This window comes from Rhipicephalus microplus, chromosome X (genome assembly GCF_043290135.1).
Source record: "Rhipicephalus microplus isolate Deutch F79 chromosome X, USDA_Rmic, whole genome shotgun sequence".
In the NCBI taxonomy this organism is placed as follows: domain Eukaryota; kingdom Metazoa; phylum Arthropoda; class Arachnida; order Ixodida; family Ixodidae; genus Rhipicephalus; species Rhipicephalus microplus.
In genome coordinates this window covers 117530569-117554740 of record NC_134710.1, presented here as the reverse complement: position 1 = coordinate 117554740, position 24172 = coordinate 117530569, and the positions used below count along the sequence as shown (strand labels likewise).

At 42.5% G+C, this 24172-nt stretch overlaps 1 protein-coding gene across 3 annotated transcripts in view; it reads right to left on the bottom strand.

Moving 5' to 3' along the window:
- Positions 1–24172, bottom strand: part of LOC119176348 (terminal nucleotidyltransferase 4B) — a 91455-nt gene that overhangs the window by 12362 nt on the left and 54921 nt on the right. For all 3 annotated transcript variants that reach the window (XM_075877468.1, XM_037427580.2, XM_037427581.2), the window contains exons 4-7: positions 23708–23828; positions 14680–14775; positions 12675–13026; positions 9936–10059 (exon numbers count right to left, since the gene is read on the bottom strand). In XM_075877468.1, the coding sequence (XP_075733583.1) occupies positions 9936–10059; positions 12675–13026; positions 14680–14775; positions 23708–23828 (693 nt within the window). The remainder of the gene's footprint in view (positions 1–9935; positions 10060–12674; positions 13027–14679; positions 14776–23707; positions 23829–24172) is intronic.

Sequence of the window (24172 nt, the reverse complement as noted above, 5' to 3'; positions counted from 1 at the left end):
ATTCTCCCACCGACAACAGCAAGCTTTGAAAAGTACCAATTAAAACTTACCTCAACAATAAAAGCACAGGTTCAACACAAGGCAAGATTTATTTAAGACACAAAAAGTGCAAGCAAATAGTCTAGAATCAGAATACCATACACAAAGCTTGTGGGTGTTGCGGGCGTAGCAGTATGGTTCATCGCTCAACAGGAGCCCTCAAAAGGCCAAGCATAGAATGTCAGTATTGGGCTGATGGCTATTTAAGAGAATCGTCTGCAGTTTCCTTTTGAAGAAATAAAGTTTACCATTAATCCCAGTTTTAGGCACACGGCAGGCCTTGCGCGTCTTGGTGGCTTTCAGCTGCCGTCACCAGTAGTGAACACAAAACTAGACTCCAAAGGGCCTACCGGCGGCCCTGTTGCTGTTGTTTAATGCATGATCAATCACTTTCAACTTGAAGCAGCTGTGTAGCTTCAGTATCACCCCATAACGTGACAAGATTACTGACACAACATACAAAACATGCAGCAACGTGCGGTTGCCACTTTGGCTTGGCTTGGATTGACTCTCCATGCAATAATAGTACGCTCGATGCTTATGAGATGGCGTCTGATGGTCCGCGCTATCATCAGTGGCTGGAACGAGCAGACGACATCATTGCGGCATTTTCGGGGGTACGATAATTACTCATGCAAATACGGTATATGCTGAGGGATCAAAATACAAAGCTATTGGAAAGAATAGGCCCACTAGAAAATGCCCTACACAGCAAAAATTTCCAAACAGGTTTGATTATCATTTTTTTAGAAGCTGTTGTAATGCACTGCTGCTAGGGTTGTATACATCAGCAAGTTGCCCTATTCTTATAGTGTGCAATTTTGCTGAAAAGCAGAATGCAATGCAAGTTCATATGTGGCAGTGATGCACGTATGTTTTTTCTAATCGCTTGTGAGTGTGCTTTTCCAATTTTCACAGCATGGTGGATATTAAAGAGAACACCACTTGGTCAAAATTTCTTGAGCCCTTCACTACGGCGGCTTCCCCTATAATCACACCATGGTTTTGAAATGTGACACCCAATGTGTCGTTACACTTTCATTTACTTCACCTTTGCCACCACTATGTGCTGCCATGGCGGAGCCATTACAGCGACCATAGACAGCCATGGTGCAGCCTCCCTCACTCAAGTGTGAGTGAGGATGCACCGCTTATCAATTATGTGCACATTGACAGAGGGGTATTGAACTCTAGTATGCTTTGTCTTAAAGGTATATTGCTTTGCTTTAATAAGAAAATGTGCATTGACAAACATGTGTGCAGATCATCTTTGACTTGCTTTATAGGTGCATCGGGGCGAAGGAATTACCGTTCCCAAGGGGTTGTACAATCGCCTTGTGGGCTTGAAAAGCGAGACCCGTTTTGTTTGTGAGGCGGCCGTTGCCATTTTCTCTACAGCAGGCCTAGTCCGGTGAGTGTTACTGGCGCAGCCTCCAATCGGCTTAAAGAGGAGGCGAAATCTCCCATGAACAAAGAAAAAATATGCTGTGCTTTCAGGTAGGCAAAATTTTCCAACCAGACCAAAATTCATGGAAGTTGGTGGCTCCATCTTTGCACATAATCAGCCGAGATTTCACTGCCAACTTGTATTATAATTACTCAGTAAAGCTTCAAGTCAAGTTTTCACCTACTAGAGCTGGGTACTTTTATGCAAGAATCCACAAACTAATTTTAAACAATAAAAGAGAGAGGCTGGTAGCACTCCTACTTATTTCTTTGTCATATTAACTCCTCTATTTATAGTGAGCATAATTGTTGCTTAATAAGTGCCCATAACTTGCTTTGTTTTTGATCATGCAGATTTTTTTTTTGAGCCATTTTTTTTAAGCACGCCATCCCGATTAGAGAGGTTGAGCAAAAGAAGAAGCTCCTCAATAATGCATTGGCAAACAAAATGACCTGATGAAATCAAAAGATTAACAAAGGAATGGCATATCAAAATATTTTGTTTGATTTCTGCGTTCATATTTGTGTCCTGTTTGCTCTGATATAGTGGTGCACCTGCCAGTTGGCTAAGCTTGTGGGCTTATCACTGATACACTCAGACTGATACACCTATAGACTGATACACCTATAGACTGACACAACTGTCTATAACCTGATAGCCTATCAGTTTTTCTATCAGAATTTTTAGCTAGGGTTACCTTAAATCACTTGCCACGTCGACCACTCAAGCATGTAAATGGCGAACAGTTATACACAATGTTTATTGGTGATAACTGGTATGTTGTGTTGGGTTGCGAATTTCGTTTTACCTTCATTATTACTGCTTCTGGTATTGGATCAAGCCTAAAGTCGAGGTCTGGACACATTTTCCTGGTGGTTCTTGGTCGTTTCCAGTCATACGAAATGAATCATAGAAAATCTCAAGACTTCATATACTGTACAAGCCAGTCGTCCATGATCACCACCGTGATTGTCGTCATCGTCATGGAATATACAGTCGAACTCATAAACTCGAAAGTGCCGCGATAAGTGGTCATTATATCAGTAGTTCGTTGTATATAGACTTGCCCATAAAAACATGCATTAGCAACCAAACCAGGTTTTTTTTTTTCACATTTTTATTGAAGAGTGCTAACAACCCCTCCACTTCATTGATTAGCTAGGCCATATCGCGAATTAAGTGATGCCCGTTTGCTCACAAGTGAATTAAACCACGTTCGCAATGAACTCGCACCGTTTCACTGAAGCATGGTACCGCTACGTCGAATCAATCATCCCTGGCTAGTTGCGTGCAGTGAGTCGCTTACCCGGATCTCACCGTCGCATGCTGGCTTGTTTGCAGTCCAATTCATGCATGCGTTTGGCGTTCTTCGTGCATGCTTCACTTAGGATTGTGCTCGGACGCAATGGGTAGCCTTTTTGACAAACACAACCAAGATGAATTTGATAAGCAATGCACACAAGCGTTCTCGCAGACATGGTGGCGGCGAACTTGCGAAAGACGGCATGACACATTTGTACTGCCATCACTTCGCCGGGCTGATATATGCAGATGACTGATCAGATTGATGGCGATGTGTAAATATCGCCACCTCCCCATCGCTAATTTCTGATGTTTATTTGTTAAGACACCGCCGCAATCGCACGGAAGTTGTTATCACTAATCGCCAGATTTCTGCAGTGTTGATTGATGATATGTAGGGATTAACGTCCCAAAACCACATGATTATGAAAAACGCCGTAGTGGTGGGCTCCGGAAATTTAGACCACCTGGGGTTCTTTAACGTGCACACGCTGGCCACGCTTTGCAGCAGCATGGCCTCGCACTGAGGCTGCTGTGCACGAGCCGAGCAGCAGGAGCAAAGACAGCGGTCAAGGCGACACCAGTGGTCCTCCAGGTGAGATCCGGCCACGGCGCCCGCAAGCACATGGGCCTACAACATTTCCGCCCCCATCGTAAATGCAGACGCTGCAGTCAGGATTCGATCCCGCGACCAGCAGGTCAGCAGCCAAGTACCTTAGCCGCTAGACCACCTTGGTGGGGCGATTTCCGCGGTGTGCAGTTACCAAAAGGCGGAAAACCTTTCGCAGCACATTGTGGTGTCGACGGGCTGAGCGTTGCAGTGATCTTCGTGGGGGTGCTCACACCCTCTGCAAAGTTCTTTGCACTGCATGACGTACGTGTCTCGCACATAAGCCGCATTTGCTATCATCATCATCATGATTAGTGCATAGCGCCGGCAATGACGCCTGGAGGCAGGCCTAGGTGGTGGCGCGCGAGATATGAGCGGTACTTTTTGGCGTGTGGAAGTGGAGCAAGTGGTTGGCTCTTGCGGCAGTCCGTAGTAGACAGCCCCACAGGTTGTCTGCTGTGGACTGTCGTGGCGAGTCAAGCGTTGGCAACGCCGCCTAGGGTTTGTCATGTTGAGTGTTGTGTAATTTTGTGCAAGGCTGTGTTGAGTGTTGTGTAATTTTGTGCAAGGCGTGTTGATCACAAATGATGATGTGTAATAATTTGGATGATGATATTCTCATTCTAAAACCAGTTAAATAAATGTTAGTTGTTTGGTTTGTCCCGATCGTGTCTACTGTGTCCGTTCACTCCAAGAGCGTGGCTTTTCTACTTCGAGAACACACAACTTGAATGTTACAGAGAACGCCACAGTGGCCATAGCAGAGAGGCGATAACACAATGTTATTGCCTCTCGAATTTCTGGCTTCTAGCGTTCTAAAGAGTTTGTTAATTGTCAGCGCTCGTCAATGTTGAGGACGGCGTAAGAAAAGTTCCCCGTGAGAAACCTAACTTCTGCCGGTGAATAAACACCTGGAAAGCGAGCAACTTTGTTCGCAGCGTCCGAAACCTGCATGCGGTGCTCAACGTGGTCTAAGATATCTTCGTCACAAGTAAACTGCAGCGGGCACACGCAAGCTCGCACCTATCACACGCTTTAGAGTGTCTATTCTAACTTTGTTTTGTTTTGCTTCGTATGCGCCATATTTTACTGCGGCTGTATTGGAAGTGTTCGTTGTATAATTAGGAGGCCTTGAAAAATGTTTGCTGTATATCAACTCAGTCAAAGGGTAGCATAGGAAAATCGTAAATGCACCGAAATATGGTCTACATAACCAATAGATCATTATATCTGGGACTGTTAAAAGTGAGTTTGACTGTAGTTGGTACCTTTCATGTGCTGTGCTGCGATTGCTGAGAGAGAATGTGTGGTCTGGAACACACTTATTCTTCATTGTCATGAGCGTCATCATAATAACGTATACTAGTGGGTACCTTGCATGTGCTGTGCCATGATGGCCGAGAGAGAATGTGTGGTATGGAACACACTTATTCTTCATTGTCATGAGAGTCATCGTCGATATATACTAGTGGGTACTTTGCATGTGCTGTGCCGTGACGGCTGAAAGAGAATGTGTGGTATGGAACACACTTGTTCTTCATTGTCATGAGCGTCATTGTCATGACGTATACTAGTGGGTACCTTGCATGTGCTGTACCGTGATGGCTGAGAGAGAATCTGTGGTCTGGAACACACTTGTTCTTGATTGTCATGAGCGTCATCGTCATGACGTTTACTATAGTTGGTGACAATCTAAGAATAAATATTAGTTCCACTCACGAGACCTCATTGCCCTTATTTTCCATGCCTCCACGCTACAAAGAAAGTGAGTAGTTCTCCGACGACTATAATTTTCACGCATACACCATTACCTCACAATGCTTGATTGGTATTGAAATAAAGAAACCGAAGCTCGATAAACTTGAGAAGGCACAGACTTTCGCTTCAGCTTGACAATCTACTTTATTTGAATTGCATCCCCCCCCCCCCCGCGCTCGGAGTCCACCAAGAAGCAATGTACACCTCTCGAAGGCGATATTTCGGCGTGGTACCTATATGATTGTACTAAACAATGCCACATTAAATACAATATTTAAAGTTAAAAAAGTGTTTTTTCGTGGTTTCCCAAAACGAAACAGGGGCATTAATCACATTTCGTTGTTTGCGATTTCATTTTATGAAACATTCTTTGCCAAGTTTCTTCGCAATCTTCTGAAACTATGACAACTATGACTTAAAGTGAAAAATGGAGAAGTGACCCGAGATTGACTCCGTGAATTTTTATTCTTGTGCTGCCGTAAATACTGAACGTATGTCTCGCGTCGCTATGCTTGTCATCGTGTTTCAGGTAAACGCCAATGTTTCATTCGACGTCTTGTTTAATCGAAATAAAAGCGCGTATTGCGCATTGTGCTTAACACTGGGGATCATTGCATACGTTACAGGCAGTAAATCACAGACGCACACATTCCACAAAATACAGGCGCGCACATTCAGACTTCAGCTTCACCTTATTGCACACGAATGACCACGACAACAACTGTCGAGAGTGGGCAGAGAATAGATGCCGTATTGCTGCTTCACGCTGCCGACCCAAGGGAACGCGATGAAGCTCTGCTGCTTCGGTGCACTTGAAATGCTGCGAAATCAAACGCCAGCATCGAACGACGGCTGACGAGGATGATGCTGAGGGGAGCGAATGAAATAGTTTCTTCTTGACGATGAAAATACCACAAAAAAAAAAAAAACGAATGGATGCCTGCCGCTCTTGGTACAGCAGCACATCGCCTCTCGTCACGAACAGCGCCATGCTGAATTTGTCATTGGTTTATCGTGACTGTTACGTCACAGTAACGAGCGGCCGCAGTTGGACACGAAATGGACAGCGGTACACTTTACTTTTTATTTTTAGCTTGTCACCTACTATAGTGGGTGTCTTGCATGTGCTTTGCCGTGATGGCTGCGAGAGAATGTGTGGTATGGAACACACCTGTTCTTCATTGTCACGAGCGTGGTGACAATGCATACTAGTAGATACCTTGCATGTACTGTGCTGTGATGGTCGAGGGAGAGTGTGTGGTATGGAACACATTTGTTCTACATTGTCATGAGCATCATCGTCATGGCGTACACTAGTGGGTACCTTGCATGTGCTGTACCGTGATGGCTGAGAGAGAATGTGTGGTCTGGAACACATACTCTCAACACTCCATGCGTAACAGTTATAATTCAATATGCGCTTTACTGGCTTCGGCAGCACTTATCAAGATATGCAAATATGCAACTGGTGGTTAGACAACGGCGAGTCCCGAATGCATTTACAAGAGACTGGCTGTGCACCAAAATGCGTTGCACTGAAACTTTTGGCCATGGCTGTACTGATGTGAACAGTTGAGCGAGATAAAAACAACATGAATTCATCTTTTCAAGTTACTTCATGGTCTCTAGGTAGTCCGTGAAATCGGACATTAAACGTATTGCAACAATGACCTGTTGCTTATTTTAACTTGGCTTGTATTGCATTGTACGCAGGGTCAACCACGATGTTACTTTTAATAAAGGAATCGTAGGTACACTCAAACTTTGTTATAACGAAGTTGAAGGGGAGCCACAATTATTTCGTTATATCCGTTATTACGTTATATCGTTTATAACAGTTTGTGCTAATGTATGCTCAGATGGGCTCACAAAGGCATGCAAAGAAGGAAACCGCCTCGTGGCCCTATGTACCGCTACGCGACCACGCGTGCCACGCAAAATAAACTCAGTCAAATCTCATTAATTCGGACTTTCAGGTAATTCGGACTAACGCTGAGCTTCTGTCAAAGCCATGTGTATTCCAATGAGCGAAAACGCCCAGCAATTCGAACGCGCAAGCACTTGCGACGGTTAATTTGAGCATACCGCGCTCCAAAAATGCTCTCAGCACCATGCCTAATCCCGCGATGGCACCTCTCAACGCTGCGCGTGAAGGAAAAGAAGAAAAGAGAAGACTCTCTCAAATGCTGGTCTGCGACACGCCTATGCCACACTTCTCCCTTTTCCATCTCTGCATGTAGAGACCCTTCTTTTAAGGCCGCGCGCAGAGAGAGAGGAAAAAAAAAAGCTGTCGCGCGGAGAGTCCTCCTTTCTCGGTGCAGAGGGTAGCACCTATGGTAGCAGTGGAGACGCAGTTGTTGCCGTCATGAAAGGGAAATCGCTTTGCACCGCAGCTCTGCTTCTCGGTCACGTGACCCGCTGAGCACTTCCTCAATCCTCTCTGCTAGCTGTGCGAGGAGGACGGCTCTCTCGGCCACGCGCGGCGTGGCTGTAAGGTTGGCGCGGGAGTTTTAAAAGAGCCGCGCCGAACAAGCGTCAAACTCCGCAGAAAACGATATACTTAACACACTAGGGTCGGTTTTTTTTATTGACTATTTGATAGACTAATTTAGTTTGTTATATTCATTTACCAGTCAATTTTACTTCGTTACAACGAAGCTTAAAATGCATGATTCTCAATGGAGCTTTCAAGGAAATTTCATTTACTTCGTTATATCCCTTATTTTGTTATATCCCATGAAGTTACAACGAGGTTGGAGTAGTTAGTTTTGTTTCTGCAAGTCAGAAAACACCGTTTGGCACAGGCATAAATCAAACTAGACAAATTTTGAGAAAATACCAGGGGATGCTGTAGCCAGGACACTTTGGTGCAGTTTGGCACAGTGATAGCGCTATGTATATAGGGAAGTATCACTGAAAGTCTTCTGCTCTAGTAAAGGATGAACAGATATAGTCTGTTTATCTCGAATTGCTGTATCAACTTGTGAACGTTTATCGGATAATATCTGCAGACGAGTCTTTTAGCCTCATCACCTGTTCATAAAAGCTAGTGCGCCTCAGATCACAGCAACTATCTAATCACAATGATCTTTTTCCTATTTCATTTTCATATTCACGATCTAAGCCAATTGTCATTTGCTTTAAAGTGGTCACATGGCTGTGAGGGTAGCAGTAATCTTTTCGATTACGTAATTTGATTAAACATTCAGTAGCAAGCGAGAACTGTGGTTGGTCTGTCTTTTTCTCGGTCTGCATCGTGGTTGTGATGTGTTAAAAAAAACTGACATCAGTGAAAAGAGGGAACGCTGGTTTCGCAGCAGCATGCAGAAGCTGTGTGTATTTGGTGCCAAACAAAATATTTTGGGTCATAAGGGTTGCACTGCATTAAATAGGATAAATATCTTTTGTGCAAGATGCACTTAACCCCTGAAGTGCTCTTTTTTTTTTTTTTAGAATTTCCAGTCAAAAAGTGCTTTTTTTTATTGCTCATTTCGATTCTGATTGTTCTAAAAAGTAGCTAGTCGATGTTGAAAGAAATATTTTCAGCACATACTTAGTCAAATACCCAGTATAATGTTTATCTCTGAACAATACATAGGAAACCAGCTACCTGCTGCTAACAAAACTAAAAACCTTATAAACAAAACGGTTACAGATGCCAGACCTTTCACTTGAGTAGGCTGAGCAGCCTTGAGAAATTTCACTTGGGGAGCTCAGGAGCTGTGTGGAAAACACACTGCGGATTAACGCAAAGCGGCTTTACTGATGGGCAGTCACAGTGTTCGCGTCCAAGCCATCTTCATCATCAACGGAGGAGTTACTCATTCACAGTAATCATTGTCTTCACTTCCGCACACAAGATAAATATCTGTACCACAATGATCACCACTAGAAGAAAACGATGAGCATAAGCGCTCGTGCTGCGTGCCTCTTCTTTGCTTTCCGTCTGTGTTTACCACCGCGCTCCCAGTTCGCTGAACGATCATAAATTACCAACTAGCCCACCTTCCCATCCTATTGCAATGAAAACGAATAGCTTCTTTTTTGTGTTCATGGGCCAGCTATGCATGGGTCGTTACCACTGCATGCAGTCTTTCCATACAAAAACCGCGTTCCTGCCGCAAAACAAAACTAAATCCTCGAGCAAATGTTATAATGACACGCAATTTAACCCATAAATGTGCGCTTCTCTGCTTGAACGTTAGAGGGGAGTACCTGTTCCGTCGGAATGAGTTCTACACGTCCAAAGTAGTTTGGCGACAGTTAGGGCAGGACGTGCTCTGCTCATCCAAAGCAGTTCAGGCGTTAATGGGCACAGTGAGGCACACAGAGGTAGAATTGCAGCAAAATTGCATAAATTGCACAGATGAACCACCACCGCTCCCGTGATGTCAGGAAACCATAAACTAAGCTGTCAATATATTTGCCAGAGAACTACTAGATTACTTTGCATGCATGGTGAAGACAACAGATGTGAATTATCCCCGGAATAAGTTGTGCACTGTTACAGCATCGACGATACAAAAGCTAAATATGACCAAGCATCAAGAGCAAATGTACTAGACAAAAAACTGAAGGGGACAAACTATATATAAGAAATTTTAGCATTACTTTACGATCATCTATAAAAAATAAAAAGGCAAGTCCACTTGTCGAAACATGAGCTCCAGCACCTACCCTATTTTCAAATTTCTCATGACAAGCTCCTATCTTCTCCTTATTGCCTTTCAAGTAAATCTATATCACTCCTAGGATCCAAATTGCAATTTATACACCTACCTTTGTTTCAGGTCGTTTGTAGCTGGCTGAAATGAGTGCACTGCCTGATTGAGGACCATATAAGCATACTCGAATGCCTTCTTTACTGTCAATGCACCATATGAGCTACGACCGATGTCATTACCTAAAAGAAAAAAAAATCAAAACAAACAGTTTAGAACTTACTGTCTTCATTTATGTGGAATGTGGAAACTTGTTTAGACTTTAATAGTGTGCATGTCGGACAATGATGGTAGTAAGTGAATGTACATTCGTTGCACATTCACTTAGTGCATTGTGACAAAGCATGATATTAGGATTCCTACATATATTTTGCTTCTATTTCTTGCTTTAAAACATGCAAATAAAGTGGAAGTAGTATTTTTAAGCAAAATGAAATGCCTCGAGAAAACATTGGACTTGTATGTGCAATGAAAGAACAATACTGGGACTTCACACAACAAAAAGATTATGACATGAATTGTAGTGGGGTACTCCAGACTGATTTTGACCACCCAGGTTCTTTGCCATCACCCAAGTCTAATTTAACAACATTTTTGCATTTCAGCTGCCACAGTGGACAATAAAATGAAGCTAGGCTGCATTTTATATCTAGGTTGACAACTGTAGATGGGAACTACAAAATTGGTAGCTATAATTAGAAACAAATCTGAAATTAAAAGGAAAATTTAGTCAACAGCCAACTCAGATTTACAGACTTAGAATTCTCAAGCATGTTTGAGAAAATCTACTGTAACTTTTTTGCTACAGACCCATAGGCCATAGGACAGACATGGAAGTCCTATAGTTTTAAATCTCCTGCAAGAAATAAAATACACGTTCTATGGACATGTAGTGCCATATAGCGCAAGCTGGGACGAGTAGCTTTCCACTCTTGCTTTTCTTTGTTTAAAGAACAATCGCCTGCCGAGGGGCTGCCACGCGCAAACTTTTAAACGAAAGTTGGTTTCGTGTTGCATGAAAATGGCGGCCCCCAAATGGCAGCACACAATGGTGCAAATAATGCAGCTGTTCCACCCCTGAATAGAATAGACATGTTGATACTCAAAACTGCCTATGGATTAGCTAAAGCCAACTTCAGTGTTTCAAAGTTTTGAAACAGCCCTCATTAATAAGAATATTTTAGAGCAGTGTAAAATGCGTCAATTTTGCCTACTTCCCATTTTAATTAATAGAAACGGTTGACAGAAATGCATTGTGGTATTGTATCGTATTGCTGATATAGCATGAAGCACCAGACAGTTTTAGAATTTATGAATAAAAATGCATTACGCACAACAAACAATAGCATTCTGTCTACTGCTCATGCCAGATAGCATAGACATGTAAATCCTGAATATAAAGCGATCTATGTTAAATTGAATGATATAAGCATGATTAGAATCGTATGAAAGATTTTAGAGACCGGACTTTTTGAAGCTAGATCAACTCCTTTAAGGATGAGGTCAATCGTTGCATTACAAGCTTTCTTTCATGCACTTCAGACAGGCTGCAATGCCACTGAGTTTCTAAAGAGCAGGTCTTTGAATTAAAATATTTAGGCTGGAACCAAATTCTAACACTGATGGAAAGAAGTAAATTAAGGGCTCAATTTTCTCTATTAGACACAATATTAATAAAAACAGACAATTATTATTGTCTATTAGTTCTCATTAACATTGTTCTAACATTAGTTGTTCCACAATTTGACTAATGTGGGTCAAATTGTCACACTTGTGGCTATGATTACTAAGTATTAACGAGCCCAATTTTCGCATGACAAAATAGCTCTGCAAAGTAGGACACAGGTTTCCACTTTCAATAATTATTCTGATGGTTGCAATCTCACCATTGCTTATCACTAATAAACAATCTTAGAAATTGGATATGCAGAGCAGATACAATTTCCGATATCGTTACAGTTCCTGCACAAAAGGGCCTGATGAGACACTGTCACAGAAACAGAATGGCTGAAATGAATAAACTTTGCTTCATACAAAACAATGACTGCATCCTGCTTATATGTTTTTTATTTGTGTTTCTATACTTAAAATTGTACAAATTTATGCGACCTACACCAAAGTGCTCCCCAAAGAGCAATTTTAAGGGTCTAAAAATGCCTATTTTTGTCTCCAATTACAAGCAGCTTGTTAAGTTAAAGGCCCACACAAAAACTGCTCACGGAAGCTCAAGCAAAAAATTTTTACCAAAGCTTGAGTGTTTAACAATTCTCTATTCGCTAATAAAAATGAAAAGCTGCATAAAATGTGAAGAATATGAACACCAAAATGCACAAAATGTAGCAGATTTAATCCCAATCAACGGAATCTGAAAAAAATCTTGTAAAATGCTTGTGAATTTTTCACGATGAAAAACGGTTGATGTTATCACTAGGAGAATCGCCTTCATAAGGCTGCCACAATTCGCAAGTAAATGTTAATCCAACAAGTTCGAATGCAATGATCGCAAGCATTTGTTGCTGAAAAACAGTATTTTCTCCCTCATATAGCATCCCCATTGACACTTCCAATAAAACATGATCACCTCTGTCACTACAGAGAAGAATAATACTTGAACACAAATATAAGAAATAAAACAAATAACTTTAAAAACAAGCCTGAATACAGAACACTGAATCCTTATATGTGAGCACACAATATTCTGTTTAATTTATGCAGGCTTTAGGAACGGATTGAAGTGGCTGGTTCACATATGTGAGCGCTATTAGCACAGTTATGAAAAAAAGAAAAGTGATGTCACCTGGGGTGAGAGGGTCCTCTATGCAGAGAATCGATGGGCGGTACGAGTCCGCTGCATCGCGCAGCATCTCTTCTTTCCGTATATATGCACCACCATCCTTGATGCGAATTCCAGTCACAAAATAGTTGAAGTGTTTTCCATACAAGTCAAAAAACTCCAGCAACAATGTACCAAGATTTGGAGATGGGGCATCCCCACCTCGAGGGTGCAATTGTAGAAAGCTCACAGTCATAAGGATCAGAGAGTAGGAGCTGATACCACCAGTGAACACTTCATTCAAGTCTCGTTGTAGCAGAAACTGCTTCAGCACCAGCACCAGCTTGGGAAGTGCAGGGAACTGCTCCTTGAATGACTGCATTGGTAAGAAAATCCCTATCTTAACACCAAATATAGCAGAAAAAAAGAGTAATGTTTTTAATATCATTCAAGGAGAAACACCAAATACTTGAAACTCTACAACTTTGTATGTGTTGAAAGCATGACATCCGTCGAAATTCACTAAACTTAGACGTATTAAGATCATTCACTAAGACACTGCCGCTGGAGCGCTTTTTCATCCAGCGGCCACGACTGAGACGTGTTGAAGCTAAGGAAGAAGGGAATGGGGGATGTTTTTATCAAGCTTTCTTTCCACATTTTCTACTAAAACAAATTATGACACAGAGAAATGTTATACAACTGCAAGTGCAGCTGAAAATTTTGCAAGCACTTTAAATTCACACACAGTCACAAGTTGAAGGCAGATCAATATACTAATGGCCACAAGAACCCCTATATCAGGTTCTGCCAGCAACTATGCATTCAATGTAGCTGCAATGAATTAAAAATATATCAAGAGACAACCAGCCAGCAAACAAAATGCACTAGCATCTTCCTCAGCACAGCAATAGCAGTCCTGAATAGCATCCCCATGCTACCACAAGAAAAGATAGCACAAATGCTTTGAAGATGCCAAAAAAACTATGTGCAAATTAAATTTATTTTGTACCTACACTTGTTTAGCAGGTGTACGACTTTATAAAAGAAAGACCCTTTCTGAACTCGTGATCAGTTCCAAATACATAATGTGCAACATCAGATCTTTAAGGTTTCTTATTTTGCCATTTTTACGGAATTTTAGTACAAAAATTAAGTAAATATTTATAGGCAGACTTCTCATACTGTAATACAACACCTACGTTTAGTCAGCAATCTTACATGAAATGGTGACAGGCCACACAATGAATATACCTGTGGTGATAGGAGCCTGCCACTGCCTCGGCAATGTGTCGCACTGTAAACTACCAAGACATACACAAAGGGAGAGGATGATGGGCGACGGCGTTGAATAGAGTCGCGTCTTATTTACTAGTCACTTAAAGGACCCCTGACAGCAGAAGGTTTGTTTGCTACTTTTTACAGTGATTTGTTCTTTTTTTCGCGTATGGTAATGCTGAAATTAAATCGCAAATACTCTAACGCATTGTAAAATTTATGCTAGCGGCATTCAGAATGATTTTGCATCAGTATGAAATGCCTGCCTACATACCATAAGAAACTAATGCCCCACAACGGGACAGTGCCAGAGATTACATGGCCTCAAGCTTCAGCACCCTGAAACGATGTGGATGCTTTGAGCGTTTTCCTCTCAGAAAAAGGAAAAGCAATCCTGGCTTAAAGGGACACTAAAGTGAAATAACAATTTCCGTCAGAGTGGAAGCTCAATGCATGACATCTAATACGACAATATTATGAACAACAGTGCCCTACTTACCATTAAATTAAGGTAAATGCACAAGAACACAGGCACTGCAGTAAGACATTTTCAAAATGATTCAGATGACAGACAGTAGTTTCACAAAAGAAATTTTAGCAAATTACAAGCTCTAGAAACAAATATTTCACACCTGGCTTCAACATCTTCCCCGTAACATACTGTTAATAATCTGCCCTTGAACAATGCCTGCATATCGGAAGACGTGCCACATAAGATGTTATACATGCTTTAAAAGTTACCAAGAATTACCTGAATGAGGCGGGCACTTTTGACTCCATTGTTCATGTTGAAGCTGATGTCAACCTTGACAGTCGTTTTCGCATCAGTCAGCTTCACTATAGGAACCTAGAACATTTGAAGTACGAATGTGTATTCCAACCAAAAATACAAGAACCTCCAGCATAACTAGCAGCTTCTATATTTACACATAAACAGATTTTAGGGGATTTATATTTACACATAACAAACAGAGATTAACTAGTGCTTTGCAATAACAGGGTGCTCAATACTTTACTTCTGGGAATTAATATATCTGGGATTCACGTTACAAAACCACAATATGAATAAGACGCTGTAGTGGAGGGCTTCGAAAATTTCGACAACCTGGGATTCTTCAACGTGCACCTAAATCTAAGTACATGGGCAACCGCGAAAGATGCATGCACGTGCAAAAATGACAAAATCCGAGAAAAAATTCCAAGATTGTCCATGGCGAAAATTCGTTACATAAAGGATGTCCCCAACTGTTACTTTGTTACATAGAGGTCGCAAATACATGTGCTTCTCTGGGGTAACAGCGGGAAATTTGAAAACTATTATATCGAGGATTTCCTTATGTGGAGGTTCGTTATAAGCAGGTTTAATCGTACAAGAGAAATTGCATTACTTGACAGTCATAGATGAACCATTTCTAATGATTAATGACTTGAGCTAGCAAGCGACTTGCAGCGTATATTACATTGTCAACACTCATCACGGCTACGGTTGGTTAAACACAGTGAATAAAAATTCCCCTAAACATTATATGCTTCTTAATAGACATCAGGCCGGAAGCCTTTTTACTTTCCCCTTCTTTGAACCCTTCCTTGAATTTGCTCCATTTTTTTCCTTATACTTTTTTCCTCTATTTTTATGAGGTGCATCAGTGGTCATGTGACATTAGGCCATGTGGCATTACATGTGGCCATGTGGCATTAGGCCATGTGGCACGAGTTATGGTTCAGCTGTTTGTAATATTGGCAGCTTTCCACTCCTCAATCGTGACAATATCCTGAGAACCCTGGCGCAATCTTATGCTCCAGCCCCGCCAAATTACGGCAGTTGTGCTCCTAGCACAATATGACTACATAGGGCATTCTCCTAAAACTGTTTCAAACACAGGCATGGCATTGTAGTAGAATATCTGGCTTACAGGCTGGCTGAAACCCCACTTATGATCAATATAATTTTAACTGATGTCCCGCAGGTTTTTCTGTTTTTTGTACCTCACGTTGTTGCCAGCATCTGATGAGAATCTAAAGTGCTAACTAATGGCACGCGTATGCTCGCGTCTACACGTCAAAAGCGTCAAATGCGCCTCTCGGCGTCGGCGGGGCATACGCGAGGAGGCGCGAGAGAGATCAAGCCGGGCTTGATATTTTTGCCACGCGTACAGCGGCGCCAACCAACCAGGGGCCGCGATGCCCCGGAACGTTACGCCTAATGGCCGCCGCTTCAAAGACACGGCCGTGTGCTGGAAGCAAGCACGGAAACTACTCCAAACGTTCCTGAATGACCGCTTCGTAATCTAGAACGGCAACGACACGACGAATGACTGCGAGTGCTACCAGCGTGGCGCGGTTTCGTGCAGAGTTCGAGTAACGCCGACAAATCCAGCGAATGCTGGCCGGCTATGCTTACGCCGGTCCCGAGTGCGATCGTCGGCCGAGCGAAGGGAGCATGTCAATGCTCTTGTGCTTTGATCTGTGATTTTCTGTGCTAAAAACGAGTGTAAACAGACTTCTGAGGTTCGAAGGTTTGAGCATGAGCCCTCGCCTACAGCGGAGGCAATTCAGAGCGGTGTCATCTGCATCCAGCGCAGGCCTCTACCGTCAAGTTCGTATGAACCAGCACATGCGAGGAACATCGGCTGAAAAAACTCCACGGTAGTTTCCGTCGCAACATAGATACCATATACGACACCCGAAACATCGCGTAGTTCATACGGAGGACTTTTTATCTGCACTGTGTTTGTTTTCAACATCGGTATTCATCATCGCAGAAAGTGAACCTCGCACTAGCCAACACATTTCGTTGATGTGAAAACGTATGTACTTATAGAAGTGTATTCGCGGATTGTACGACACTGGAACATACGTTGGTTTCGGTGCAAATTGTTTTCGTGCGTTGCCAAGCTAATAACAAGCGTGCGCTGGTTGATAGCAGTGTGAGGCGACTTCGTGTCTGGTACCACCAAGGCCGACACATTCAGCTGTCAGCGGTCTCATTTCCATTCATGTACAAGACAGCAACACGAGCGTGCGTTGCTGTGGTGATCGAAAAAGAAAGTTGCATGATCAAGCGCTGCTGGTATTGCCTGCTATTTCACTTTTCACTTCTGCTTCTCCGCAACGCTCAGTAGCACATGTTTGGAGGCATTCTAACACACGCATTCTTAATTTCTAGTTCATTCCGATACTCATAGCTATAGGCATACAATGGCGCTTCTCCGTCGTTTTACAGTTTACTATAATATAACGCGCGTTTTGTTTAAAGCTGGACAGATACCGTAATTACTCGAATCTAACGTGCGCCTTTTTTTCCGGTTAAGCGAGTTCATATATCGCATGCATGTTAGAATCGAGTACGGAAAAAAAAAAAATGAATACGGTCATTCTATTGCCATCGGCATTTCCAAAATGGCCGCCCCGTATGTGTGTCGGCATGGCGTGTCGGCCATTTCTGCCTATGTGTTTCCCATGTGTGGCGCTTCGTACGTGTGCTGAGGAGTTTGTCATCTTGTAGTGCATTAGCATCGACGGCATGGAAGGGTTGACTCCAAAAACTCGAGTGCACCACGATGCTGCTTTTAAAAAGAAAGTCATCGCGTGTGCAGAAACAGACGAAAATTGGGCCGCATCGCGGTCGTTCGGAGTTCCCGAAACGTGCGCGCGGGACTGGCCGAAACAAAAGCAGAAGATTGTCGACAGCAAAGCTTCACGCAAAGGCTTCAGTGGACCACAGCAGGGTCGGTTTCCGCAAATTAAAGAGCTGCTCGGCGAGTATGTGCTTGAGCAGCGAGCGGCACAGCGGCCCGTGACGACAGAACTGCTTTAAGTGCGGGCTGTGCAATTAGTCTTAGAAAAAGGTCTAATGCGGAGCCAGTTTAAAGCGAGCAGGTGCTGGCTAACTAACTTTATGAAGAGGAAAGGCTTTTGAAAGAGGAACGGGCATATGCGAAAAGTTTTGCGGAGGAGTACGATGAAAAGCTTCACAGTTTTCAGAGGTTCGTCCTAAACTTGCGGCACAACAACGGCTACCTGCTTAGGCAAATCGGGAATGCCGATCAGACGCCTCTTTACTTAGACATGCCTGGCACCACAACCGTCGAGAATAAGGGGACGAAGCAAGTTCGCGTGCTGACATCGGTCCACGGTAAAACTACAGTGACGGCAATGCTCTGTTACACGTCAGATGGGCACAAGCTTCCCCCGTACCTCATATTTAAATGGAAGACGCTCCCGAAAGGAGTCGTTTTTTCAAGGGGTCTGATCAAGCGGGCCAGCGAGAAAAATGGGTCGTGGAAATCGGGTGCGCGTTACAATCGAGGGCGCGGTAGTAAATACGGTAACTGAAAACCTTGCAAGAAGTACTAGATTTGAAATGAGCTGCACGATGACACGATAGTAGGAAGAGAAGATTACCACATGTATGCACAGAATGAATGAAGATGCACTATTATGGTACTGCACTTTGTATAGAAGAAATGCAACAAGTACCTCATGTGACTTATGAGACCTTTCAGAACTGTGCATGTATTCATCGGTTCCTCCAAACTGTAATGAGCTGAAGATATTATTCGATGGTTTCGAACATTGAATATTTGTATGTGTTTCCAAAGAGTGCTTCATTTATGTTCAGTTTTTTTTTAATATATGCATTAACTTGGATTATATATATGCATGCACTTAAGCATATCCAGTTTAGCTCTGTTAAAAAACTTGCCAAAACTTCTGTACGGTGCTCTGGTGCAATCCTATGATCGGTATCTTTCCCATCAAAAATTTTGGGCATGCTTTATTGCATTATAGGGTATTTTGACAATTGATGACATGTGAAAGCCACAGTGCTTGGCTGTAATCTCAAAACCAATGTCTGTCTCATCAATAAGTGTCAGATGCATTTTGTAGATGTTAAAGGATATTTAAACTACTAGCTAAGTGCTGAAGCCTTCAACACAGCACTGATCTGCAGTCACCATCCAGCTTAGAAGTCATTTGTAGTGCTCTCTAACATGTTAAAATAAAGTTATCAAACACTTGATTGATCTACTTGCTTTGGTTCGTCATACCAGAGTGTCCGACTTTTTGGAGGCACTTGTATTATAATAATGTTCTATTTCTCTCATTTCTTACTGGGGTGCACTGAAGGGTGGTAATATTTGTTCACGTTGGCACACTTATTGTGATATTACTGTTTAAATCATTTCATTTTGTATATATGTACGCCACTTCTGCAGTAGCCTCACATTGGGCTGCCATATTTGAAAATAAATATACCATCTGGAAGTGTTCCACGCTGAGCTCGGTTCCAATCTGATCACTAATATCTATTGCATCATGATGTTGCGGGTGTGTTTCATTGCATTGGAGAACATTTTGGCTGCCTTCCATGAAGGGTTCAGTTCCAGTATTATGACCGATATCTGTGCCTTCATGAAGAGCTAGGTGCGGTTTGTCGTTTTAGAGAATACTTTAACTACAGACAACGTCCAGAAGTCTTCCATACAGGGTTCAGTTGCAGTCCTATGGCCAATATCTGTCTTATCATGAATGTTTAAAGTACAGTTAGTTGCATTAGAGCATATTTTGACTACAAAAAATGCCCAGAGGCATTCTACATAGTGCTTGGTTCCATTCTTATGACCAGTATCTGTTGTATCATTAAGAGCCAGATGCAGTTTCTTGCATTAGAGGATATTTCCAATATGCTTATCATTCAAAAGCCCTCCGCACAGGGCACAATTATAGCCCCATGACCTAAATCCGTCACATCATGAAGAGTAGGGTGTGGGTTGTTGCATTGGAGAACATTTCGGCTGCAGACAACGTTCAAAAGCATTCTATACAACGTTCAGTTCCAATATTATGACGGATATCGGTGACTTTATGAACAGTTGGGTGCGGCTTGTCATTTTAGAGAATAATTTGACTAAAGACAACGTCCAGAAGTCTTCCATGCAAGGTTCAGTTGCAATATTATGACCAATATCCGTCACATAATGAAGTGTCAGGTACAGTTAGTTGCATTAGAGCACATTTCGACTATGGAAAATGCTCGAAGGCATTCTACCTAGTATTTGGTTCCCATCTTATGACCAATATCTGTTGTATCAAAAAGAACCCGGTGTGAATACAGGGTTCAGTTGTAGACCTATGACCAAGATCTGTCTTATCATGAAAGTTTCAGGTACAGTTAGTTGCGTTAGAGCATATTTTGACTACAAAAATGCCCAGAGGCATTCTACGTAGTGCTTGGTTCTATTCTTATGACCAGTATCTCTTGTATCATTAGGAGCAGGTGCGGTTCCTTGCAATAGAGGATATTTCCAATACGCTTATCATTCAAAAGCCCTCCGCACAGGGCACAATTACAGCCTCATGACCTAAATCCGTCACATCATAAAGAGTAGGGTGTGGGTTGTTGCATTTGAGAACATTTCGGCTGCAGGCAACGTTCAAAAGCCTGCTATACAGGGTTCAGTTCCAATATTACGACCGATATCTGTGACTTCATGAGCAGTTGGGTGCGGTTTGTCACTTTAGAGAATACTTTGACTAAAGACAATGTCCAGAAGTATTCAATATAGGGTTCAGTTCCAATATTATGACCAAATCTGTGACCTCATGAACAGTTGGGTGTGGTTCGTTGCTTTAGAGAATACATTGAGTAAAAACAACGTCCAGAAGTATTCCATACAGGGTTCAGTTCCAATATTATGACAGATATCTGTGACTTTATAAACAGTTGGGTGTCGTTTGTCGTTTTATAGAATACTTTGACGAAAGACAATGTCCAGAAGTCTTCCATACAGGGTTCAGTTGCAATATTATGACCAATATCTGTCACATTATGAAGTGTCAGGCACAGTTGCATTAGAGCACATTTCGACTATGTAAATTCCCGAAGGCATTCTACTCACTATTTGGTTCTTATCTTATGACCAATATCTGTTGTATCAATAAGAACTAGGTGTGCTTTCTTGCATTAGAGGATATTTTGAACACACACATCAGCCGAAAGCCTGCTACTCTGGCCTCAATTGTAGTCTTATGACCGACTTAAATCTGTCAGATCATGAAGTTTCAGGCGTGATTATTAAGTTGAGTGTTATAAAATATGAAGTGTAAATATACTGAAGGTACCAGCATATTTACGATATTGTTAATATATTTGGTAGAGAAGGTATAGAAACCCAGTGGTTTGTCAACCTGATTAGGAGGGCAGCCGCCGCCTCATTCACCGAAGAGAGGAGGGGGGGGGGGGGAGCTCAATGTCAACTCCATGTATTACCATAATAGGAACGGGGTGCTAAGTCAGCCCCTGCATGGACATATTAGGAAGGGGGAGGGGGCACTGCGACAAACTTTTGCCCCCTCCCCTCCCCCCCATCTTTAAGGAGAACCCTGCACACGTCAATGATAGACATACAGTATGCTAGGCGCGAATGTTCATTCGCGGGAGCAGCGCACGCACCGATGTTGATTTCTGGTGCACACCGCTGTAGTTACTTTGGGCACTGGAATGTCAATTACCTCTAAAATAGTCTAAACTGTGGTGAGTGAAGCACTATCAATTTTTCAACGTGTTCTCATATCCTCTAAAACATACAAACCCGCTCCAGTGAAGAATGTGCGATTTTGTGCTGAACTTAGACAGTTCTAAGCCAAGAGATCAAGCAACATCGTGCATCAGACTTTGACGCGTAGGCGTCAACGCGGTTGACGCGTGCCAGTGGTTGCACGCCCTTTTCCTCCACAGGCGCGACTAGACGCTTTTGACGCATAGGCGCGTACATACGCGTGCCAGTGGTTTGCACTTTAGGTCTAGCTTATGCACGACTGCTCTTCCAAACACAGCATATTGGTCACCTACTTGCAACAGTATCTCTCATGAATGCTTTTGTCCCCGTATGTTATAGGCATCGGACTCTGCTCAGGCAGTGCTGCGAAAAATACCACTACCAGCTGTCTCATCACCACCCTGTCTATAACTGGATAGTGCAAAGATCACTGTCCGCAGGCGAGTGTGCATAAGCCACAATAGAATCCTCTTTCGTCGGTGGCGAGGGGAGTTTTCCTGAAAATTAACAACCTAAAAAGCTTTTTTCATCTATCCAAGCAAGTAGGAAGCTTATCAAAGTGAACTGCAGCTACGATGCCAAAGATGTTTAGTTACTTCGGTGTGCTGCAACTCACAAGTACAAGCGAGCATCGCTGACAACGAGTTCAAGGCAAGCATTTCCGACACTTGTTCAATAGCGAGTTAATGCCTTAAATCTGGGTATGCACATACTGCCAAAGCGATGAGAGAGAGGAAAGGCAGGGAGGTTAACCAAGCTTCGCTCGGTTGGCTACCCTACACTTGGAGTGGGAGAAAGAGGGAATAATAGAAACGAAAGAAATGGAGAGGAAAGAAGAGTAGGAAAGAGATGGATAAATAGTCTGCTCAAGACTACATGGTACGGTCTCACGCAGTTCTTTCACAAGAGCTCGTGAAGTCTGGTGGTCCTTAAAAAGCACAAGAGAGATTTCGTGGCTGTGCGCGTAAATGAAACAGTCAAGGTTCCAGGATCTTCTTTTCTGTAAGTGGTCGTTACTCCAGCTGACTGAACTTGACTTCCATAATACATCGTTCAGATTGGTATGCTGGGCAGTGGTATAGAATGTGCTCAAATGTCTCCTCGGAGGCACAAACGTTGCATGCCGAACTGCTTGCCATTCCAAGGAGACAAGAAAGAAAGTACATGCACAAATTCAGTGAAGGCACTGTGTGCGTGGTGTTTATCGTGCGTGTCCCTAAGTCAGCATTTACTGTTACATGCAGCACACTGCAGCACACAGTTACCATGATTCTCTGTCAAGGCTACTCAAAACATTAACAGGAGGCCCACATTACCACACTTTCTCATGCTGTAAATAACACAAGTAATTCGCTTACTGAAAACATTCTCAACCAGCTTGTATTCAGCGCTGTAATCGTTCTCCTTCGTGTGACAGCTACAGAAATCTATAAAACTGAACATTATTGTTCAGTCCTTCATGGTCATGGCATTATTGTTCAGTCCTTCATGTTCATGGCAATTCTCGATGCAACAGCAGAGTTGACTGAGGCGCTTCTCCGTAGCACACAGTGCTGGTGAGTCTCCTTGTTTTCGCGAGTCATTCAGAAAGCACTTCATGGCGGTTTGGTGGTGTGTCCGACTAGCGGTAAGAAATTTGCAGCTCTTTTTCGAAGTGTTAGTGCACAAATGCATGCAATATTTAGCTTAGTTGTTTGGAATTTGCTACTTACACCTGGTTGCATAGCTAATTCTCAAGGGAGTAACTTTGTACTACACAACACTGCTACAAGAGGTGTAGCTACATGCCTGCGAAACTTTACAGATGTAGTCTAATGTCTATATGAAACTTCGGCAAAACGTTAGTGATCAAAAGAAAAGTATTAAAGAACCCTGTGGTAATACCAACACACTCTACAATATACGCTTAAAATTAAGATCAATCTTGTTTCGACTATTGATGCACAGAGCCCACTTCACAAAAGACAAACAAACTCCTCTCATGTTTCCTTGGGATAAGACTAGGTACCTTAGTGTCATTCCTCTTATATACATCTGCAGTGGCAAGGACTACTACCATTGCCACTTAGTGCACTAATATATCTTGCATTTGTTGAAATATTCTACATTATATTGACAGTGTTAAAAAATTAGCAGCAAGCGTGAAAAGCAACTATCCACACAGCACTCCCAAAACACAACTAACACATTTTTGAGATTAAGACAAAAAAAACTTACAGAGGCCTTGTCCAGGACCTTAATAGACTGCGGTTCAGCTATTCCATGACTTAGCAAAGCCTTCTCTAGTGTCCACATAGGCAATGTTTCCCACTTGCCAAGAACCACCACATCGATGTCACTAAAAGAAAAAAAATTAAATGTCAGAATATTCTGAAGCACTAAAGAGCTGCTCTATACAGGCACATGTACCTAGATGTACAAACTCCCCTGATGAAGCCCTCAAACGTACTGATAGACATGAAGTTCACAGAAAGATTAGCTCAGCCAGCAATTCTGTTACTGGGTGTTTTAGCATATTTAGCTAGCATAAGTTCAGGCCAGCAGTAAGAAACAGTGCTCAATTGAGTTTCAATGCATATTTTCATCACATCAACAAAGCAACTGTTGGATATGAGTTGTGTATTACTAAAGAGCCCTCGCAACATTTTTTACAGCCTCTATCGGTACAGGAGCATGCGTAAT